The 7,807-nt window shown below is 37.8% G+C and overlaps 1 protein-coding gene and 1 long non-coding RNA gene across 2 annotated transcripts; one reads left to right on the top strand and one right to left on the bottom strand.

The window, feature by feature from the left end:
* The first annotated feature begins 2,902 nt into the window (after positions 1-2,902).
* On the top strand, positions 2,903-5,661 carry LOC307169180 (SLAM family member 5-like). Its single transcript, XM_079889646.1, has 4 exons — positions 2,903-3,023; positions 3,659-3,988; positions 4,265-4,561; positions 4,812-5,661. The coding sequence occupies exons 1-4, from the start codon at positions 2,981-2,983 to the stop codon at positions 4,940-4,942; spliced, it is 801 nt and encodes a 266-aa protein (XP_079745772.1). The 5' UTR covers positions 2,903-2,980; the 3' UTR covers positions 4,943-5,661.
* A 1,103-nt stretch (positions 5,662-6,764) lies between these two features.
* Positions 6,765-7,494, bottom strand: LOC307170357. Its single transcript, XR_013823357.1, has 2 exons — positions 7,297-7,494; positions 6,765-6,959 (listed from the first exon to the last, which is right to left on the bottom strand). It is a non-coding gene; the product is annotated as an uncharacterized lncRNA (long non-coding RNA).
* Between the last annotated feature and the right edge of the window lie 313 nt (positions 7,495-7,807).

Raw genomic sequence — 7,807 nt, 5'->3', positions numbered from 1 at the left:
AGGCCCGGATTGGCTAATCGGGAGCACCGGGAGAATTCCCGGTGGGCCGGTCTGTTTTATTGGCCAGGAGGGCCGGTGCTGTCATGGCACTGGGTTGAATGCTTTCTCTATAGGCTCCAGTCATAGCGCAGCACCACTATTTTTTTATTATTATTTTCTCGCAGCCCCACAAAAAAAATAAAGTCACTTTGTTAGAGATGTGCTAACAAAAAATAAGAGATACAAAACGAGTATAATAGCCTAGGCACAAAGGCGGCGCTGAAAAGGCCAGAATAATAAAACATCTCTAGAAACTGAAGCGGCCAAATAGCCTACGAGTCAGGGCCGTACCGACCATTGAGGTCCATTGAGTGTATAATGAACGTTGTGAAATAATTGCCTAATATTAACTCTAATTTGGTGCTGCAATGATTCGCATATCGCGACGATAACCGACCTCATCATCTGAGCTGCTTCAGCACTCAAACGCCGCTCGTCGGCAATGGCAAAATGTTTGAGATGACCGATCAAAGCAAGCGGGATTTATGTTCACAGAAGCGCGAGCCGCGGCCGCGCGCGAATCCCAACGCGACGCTTCACGAGATAGGGTGTAAATGGTTAAACTAAACAGCTGTTTTACGATAGAAATTTTAAACGACCGACATAAATAATCACTTTGCAAAGACTATCAATCTAAGCTCAGCTTCAGGAAGGGGAGATTTACAGGTAAAGATAAAGAGACTGAGAGAGGAAGAACGAGAGAAGGAGATGGAGATGAGAGAGGAGAGCAGGTAGAGCAATAGCCTATTGCATACTGTGCCCATAATGAGAATAACTTTATTACAATGGATTCCTATTTAACACAGATGTTCTTTGCCAATGACAGTGGAAAAATAATATGCCCCCGAACCCCCTAGCAAGATCACTTTTGGGACCTCTGTATTTATAAAACCCTGTGTACTGAAATTGCACTGAATAGAAAATTATATTTTTGAAAAATACAATGAATTACAAGGCTGTACAGAACAGTGCACTATTGCAGACTAAAGTTCTCAATCCCAGTTCACCCCTTGCCCTTGCCCCTACCCCTTGGCCCTTGACCCCTCCGTTTTGCGCGTTCCCGTGAAGGGGTAGGGTTGTCTCGATTCTCTTTTGGTTGGAGGGGCAGCACTAGGGGTAGGGGGAAGGGCCAGATAGCCCTTGAAAGATTGGGCCTTATATACTGAGGGTTTAATTACATTATTTTAGTCAGTCGGGAACTAAAGTGGGCCGGTCTAAGGCATGAAACTCCAGGGCTGAAAATGAGTCCCACTCCGGCCCTGCTAGGTAGTATAAAGGAAACACTGTAGTCAGTGGGTGCTTCTCAATATCCCTCCTCGTCTCCTCTCTCCTCCATCCTATGACCCGGAAACCGATCGAGCACAGCCATCTTGAAGGACATCTCAATTCTCTAATTGCACCGCGAGGAGTCGAGGATCGAGGAGTGAGGAGGCTTCCAGAGGAGTTATGAGCGAGGATACACAGGTGTATCCTATGCGGAAGAGTTTTATCGACTAAAACGTGACGCACGTATAAATTCTCCTCCCCCTTCACATCGGTCACAATAATTTTGATTTATACTTTACTTTTGCAGTTTATATAAACCACACATCTCACATATTTCAACAGGGTATCTTTCTTTATTATTATTTATTATGAATTTCTTAAATAAACAAATTTCAACAACATGAGGGCAGATCCTCTGAGCGCTGCTGATGACGCGATGAAGTGACGCTCGAGTGATCAAGGATTCCAACGTATAAAAAAAGCTTTCATTCGATTCCTCCGTCCTCGCGTCTTTTCCTTGCAGCCTTCCCTCGCATCCTACAGGGGGCGGAGCTGAGACGCGAGGAAAGGAAGCGAGGAGAGGAAACGAGGATGCACAAATAAGAATTGAGAAGCACCCCCAGTGTTGCTTTCCCTTTAATACTTTCACTTACTAGCAAGTAAGCGATGCTGCTCCATGAGTGACGTATCAGCAATACTTCTTCTTCTTGTGTTTGTGTGTTCTATGACAGAAGGAGTTTACCGCCTCCTACAGGACTAGTGCAGTCAGCGTGAGGAAGTGCAGTTGTTCTGAACGGTCTTCACTTGGTGATTTTATTTTAAATCAGAGGTGCCAGATTCAAAATGTATAGCCTATATAAATAAATAAATCATACATATATAAATATTCTGTGTTTATAAATATGTCCTGCCTCCGATTGATCTTGTCATATTCTGCAGTGTGACTCAGTCTCCAAAATGTAAATACAATATATTTTGTTTCTTTTGTTGTTTATCATGATAAAGAGAAATGACAAAACAGTGTGTTTCCAGATTAAACTGCCTGTGGATTTAAATTGTTAATCAATGAATGTGATATAATGAGCAGCAGGATTTAAAGCAAATACAGAGCATTTGAAGGAATCTTTAACAGCAAAACACATTTATAATATAGCAATTTACACAAGAAGCACAGACCGTACATGAGCTCATGACTGACTTGAAGACTCGAGCAGCTCAAAGTAAACCTCTACTGACTTCAGTACAGAGATGTGGTTTGATGTGTTGATGACAGTGTGTCTATATTCAGACGTGTGGTTTGTGTGAGTGTGATCGACTGATGGAAAACAAAGTTAGTGTTAGTGTTAGTAACCCTTAGTGACCATACTAAGACCATCACACTTTTAATTGCAAAATATTGATCATAGGCCGACAATAAAATCTAAAAAAATGTACTTCTGCTTGCAAAAACTTAAAAGGTATTGTGTCCGGTCCGCCACCTGCAACAGTGCATTACTAATACAGATGAATATTAATAACCAGTGCAAGAGTAGCAGTACATGTACAGTAAGAGGGCGGTCTCAAATATTATTGGTGGAGAATCAGACGCAGTAACACTATCTCACAGTTTAACACTGTCCTGTTAGTTCACTCTCTCTGTCTCTGAAGTGTTCACATATAGTGCTATTATCTGAAAATGCTTCACATGTGTGCGTTGTTCTGCGTGTGCCGTCTGGTCGGTGAGTTATAATCATATTCAGTTTAAGACTTTAGTTTTAATGCATTATATTTACAGAGATTTAATACAGAGACATAAAGTATTTTTGAAAATATGACAGGATTAAAAACAGCAGAATCAGTTTTATTTCAAAGAATTCATGCTTCATCACCCTAAACAATGACATGAGATGATTATTGATGAATCTCGCTGCTCTGAAGTTTATAGCCGACTGTTTGTTGCATTTACTGGTTTCTTAATAAAAATACACTGGATACTATAAAACTATATATCTTCATACAAACAAATACAAATGAAAGTCAAAGGCTTTAAGGGCCATTCATCTTTGAGTCCAAGTATCTCTGTGAAACATTAGTGGAGTGTTTTTCATCTGCTTTTCCTGATTTGCACTATTTGGCTTCCCTTAACCCTTCATTCTCCAGAGCAGAGGCACTAAATGAGCCAATCAGATTTAAGATGAGAAACAATCACCCGTGTGGCTCCTCCCACAGATAATCTGTATTGTGATAACAGTGCCAGATAAATAAACATAACACCACAAAAACTACTAATCCAGGCTACTTCTGTGTCTGTGCTGCTGTTCTTCATAACAAAAAAAATTAGTCTAAGTTATCTGTGATAAACTCTGTTCTCCAGGAGTGTTTGCTGACACAGATGCAGTGAAGTCAGTGTCAGTGATGGAGGGAGATTCAGTCACTCTAAACTCTGATCTTACTGAAATAATGGATGAAGATCTGATTTACTGGAGGTTTGGAGATGAAAACACTTTAATAGCTGAAATCAATGTACTGGACAACAGAATCACTGTATATGATGATGATCTTGATGGGAGATTCAGAGACAGACTGAAGCTGGATCATCAAACTGGATCTCTGATCATCACAAACACCAGAACTGAACATACTGGAGATTATCAACTAGAGGTCAAAGATCGTGTGAGCAAGAGTTTTAGTCTTACCGTCTACGGTGAGTTACATATTTTGTGTATAAAGTAGATACATTCTAAATAGTTGATTTTTCAATCTTGAAATTCTAAATATTGAGATACACACATATTTTCGGCTTCCTTTTTCAGCGTATTGAACACTTTTCTTTTAATTAATTATGAAGTTTTCATCTTTTATAAATCACAGTCTACTGTTTGTGAATGACATCACAAACTCTCTCAACACATTAAAATGGTAAAAAAGAGCCGTCTTATTTACTGATATGATTTATCTTTATTTTTCTAATCTTTCTCAGCTCGTCTGCCTGTTCCTGTCATCATCAGTAACTCTTCACACTGTTCTTCATCATCGTCATCATCATCATGTTCATTGGTGTGTTCATCAGTGTTGAATGTGTGTGATGCGACTCTCTCCTGGTACGCAGGAGTCAGTGTATTGTCCAGCATCAGTGTGTGTGATCTCAGCATCAGTCTCTCTCTACCTCTGGAGGTGGAATATCAGGATAAAAACACCTACAGCTGTGTGCTGAACAATCCCATCAGCAACCAGACCACACATCTGGACATCAACACACTCTGTCACACATGTGCAGGTACCACAGCACTCATGATATATGTGTGTATTTATTTACTGAATTAATTTGTTGGTTGTATTGAGATTGATAACTTAAGATGCCAGAGATCATGAATGAGCTTCTGTCATCATTTACTCATATCTTATAAACAGTTTTTGCTGATACTTATTTTCTTCTGTGGGGCACAAAAGGAGATCTTCCAGAGTTCACGACAGACTAAAGTCAGCTTGTTGAAAATCTTAAAATAATTTATCATTTGTTTCATTAGTATCCCCAGAAGTCCATTACTGTGATTCTGTTGAAGCTGTGCTGCGATTGGTCGTCACTGCGCTGATGGGCGTGGCTTCTGCGGCTGCTGCTGTTCTTCTGGTCAATGACGTCAGAGCTGCAAGAGGATAACAGGAGAAAACAGAAGAGATGTCATAAATATTGTGACATATATTGGAATTTTAATCCGTAAAGATGAAAAAAGTGTGGTCTAATTGTTGAATTGGATAGTAAAATCTTCATTACCTGAATCTGGTGTATTGGGGCCATCTGGTGGCCAAAACGATTTTTTTTATTATATACTGTATATTTCATTGTAATCTTTTATGTCATCCATATTACATTCCTTTGTTAATTATACTATATATGTATTCAATTTTTGTTATGTTGCTGTTTTCTTTCATAAATTTATTTAGCAACACAAATGTAAAAATATTTGCACTCCAGTAAATCACTAGAATTGACCTGATATACATCTATGAATCATATATTCCTGTACTGTAGGATTGGAAATAATCCAAGATATTTGAAATGAACAAAGACATTTGCTTTACTGTTTTCCACCCCCTTGTTCTATCACAATGACCATTTGAAGCTCCTAAAGGCACAGAGGGGCTGATAGTGATCAAGACCTGTAGGCCAAGATGTATGTTTGGGGGTCGGTGTCACACCTTTAGTACAATGGGGGAAGTTGTAATTATCTGATTGGTCAGTTTGAATGTCTCACATTTGGGTTTCAGTCACATGGTCAGGAATGGATAAAAGAATCTCTCTCTCTCTCAACTATTTTAAGTGTCACCATAACCATATTTTGTCATTAAACCTTTTCAATTAAAAATAATGTGCCAACCAATTTTGATTTGGTATTGACTTTGAAGTGCTACATATTGCAATACAATATTGTCACTCTCTATAGCAACGCTCTCCCACATATTAAGCTATTGTAACTGCGCTTACTTCTGTCGTTGGTATAAGTAGCAGTGGGTGGTCATAAGAAATGTGCAGTTTTCTACCATCTTGCTGACAACATTTCTTTAGGAAATATACACTACTCACAATAAGTTAGGGATATTGTTATGTACATGAGTGCTATTCATATTTGGTCTGAATTTTAATGAAATAAGTGAAAGTATCCTTTGATATTACTAATAATGAATGAGAAGAAACACCATTTTCATTAGTGTAATATTTATTACCCCAAAAATGTAGACAATAACAAGGGTAGCCCCAAATAACAAAAATTGACAATGTCAGTAGCGGGTGTTTCTACCATTTGCCGCAATGACAGCTTGACAGCGACGTCTTTCTTTGTTGGAAGATGATGTCACCTTCTAAAGGGACAATGAAAGTTCTTACAGTGAGTTTGTGTCCTTGTTTTGATGGTACAGTCACTGCATTCAATCATCTGCTGATGTCTTTTTAACTGTTATATTTAGGATTTTTTCATCCTTCTAACAATCACAAAACATTTGTTGTATATACATTTAGCAGAAAGGCCAGGTTCTACAAGTTATTTGTGATTTAAATACAAATATTTAGAAAAAAATAATGATTTCATGCACTTCAACTAAATGAATGAGAGACATAAGGTAAAGTCAGTCACTTTCACTTTCCATTTTAAACTTCTTCCACAAGCACTTAACTAATACTCAACCATACAAATACTTGCTACAACAAAACTATGATTAACTCCTGATATTTCTCCATTTGTTTCTTTGGATAAAAGCAACTGCTAAATGCACTGCAAGTTTAGAAGCTGCATATATTTGATATTTACATCAGTTTAAATGCAGTTTATTATATGCATATTTAAAATAAGGTTAAAATGTTATTGCAGTAACTTTTGTCACGCAAATAATTACAGGACATTTAGATGATAAAATTTCAAATTAACATCCAGCTAGAAAATATGATTATGAGCATCACACAGGTAACATTATCTCTGTTTCCAGTAACAGCTGGTTTAATATTTGCATAACAGCTGAAGGTAAGTGCTTTATGATTAATGAGAGGCCAGCAAAGCATTTCATGTTTCAGCTCAAAAACACAAGCTCATTTTCCCCTTATGTATTTTTAGAGGAAGCTTTTTTGTTGCCTTGCGGAAGTGGTTACGATCCTCTCCGATCATGTGACCTTCATCTTTCTCCATCTAAGAAAACAACGAATCACAGAAAATAAAGAGAGTGAAATAAACAGCTACGGAAACTCAGAAAATCAGCACATCTGTCATCAAATCAGTGAATGAGATTCTGTTTAAAATGTTTATTTGTTACCAGGATGATTTTGTCAGTACAGATGAAAGCAAACACAGATCAATAAAGACACACTAGTTCAGTATCTCACCTTATACTTAAGACTTTCTACAGAAACTCTCGGGTCTTTTTCTCCACATCTGCTTTGAAATATAATCACACGCACAATTAAACACTAATTTTGCAAGATAAAGATGTTTTCCTCTCACTATAGTGTCTGTAAGTGATGCTTACCCTTTCTAAAGCTCCTGCGGCGATAGTAAATCACACCAGCAGCTGAAGCAGCAGAACAGCAACAACTATTCCTTTAACAGCAGCTGAAGACAGACCTGAACCTGGATCAGATAAAGAGAAACAGACATTAGTGTGAGTGAATCTGACTGTGTGTTTATACCATATTCATAGATATATTCTGTCTATGAACACTTTTACAGGTCCAGTGTGGAGATTTACTTACTCCTCTGTTCACATACAGTGATTATTCCATATTGGATATGGTTTATAAACCAAACAGAACTCTCAGATTGCAAGATCAACCCAGATAATAACACATGGGATCTCTATTATCTGTGAACACCCTGACTGAACACTGTTTCTGTACTGTTTACATTAAGCCTCTTGTCCTTTTATGTCCCTCATATTAATTTTAATGTGAATCTTTATTTCTTTTTATTCTTCAGTTCACTTTCTTAAATATATATTTTTTTAAAAAATAATTATGTAAAGCACATTGAATTACCTGCTG

Source organism: Squalius cephalus (genome assembly GCF_949319135.1).
Source record: "Squalius cephalus genome assembly, chromosome: 13".
Lineage (NCBI taxonomy): Eukaryota > Metazoa > Chordata > Actinopteri > Cypriniformes > Leuciscidae > Squalius > Squalius cephalus.
Note: the sequence above shows the minus strand (reverse complement) of the source record. Positions and strands in the feature narration are given on the sequence as shown.

Bases quoted from the DNA above. Each gene is read 5' to 3' on its own strand.
- LOC307169180 (XM_079889646.1), top strand. From the start codon at position 2,981: ATGCTTCACATGTGTGCGTTGTTCTGCGTGTGCCGTCTGGTCG. The intron at 3,989-4,264 runs GTGAGTTACATA...AATCTTTCTCAG, and splicing joins TTTTAGTCTTACCGTCTACG to CTCGTCTGCCTGTTCCTGTC. The intron at 4,562-4,811 runs GTACCACAGCAC...TTGTTTCATTAG, and splicing joins ACTCTGTCACACATGTGCAG to TATCCCCAGAAGTCCATTAC.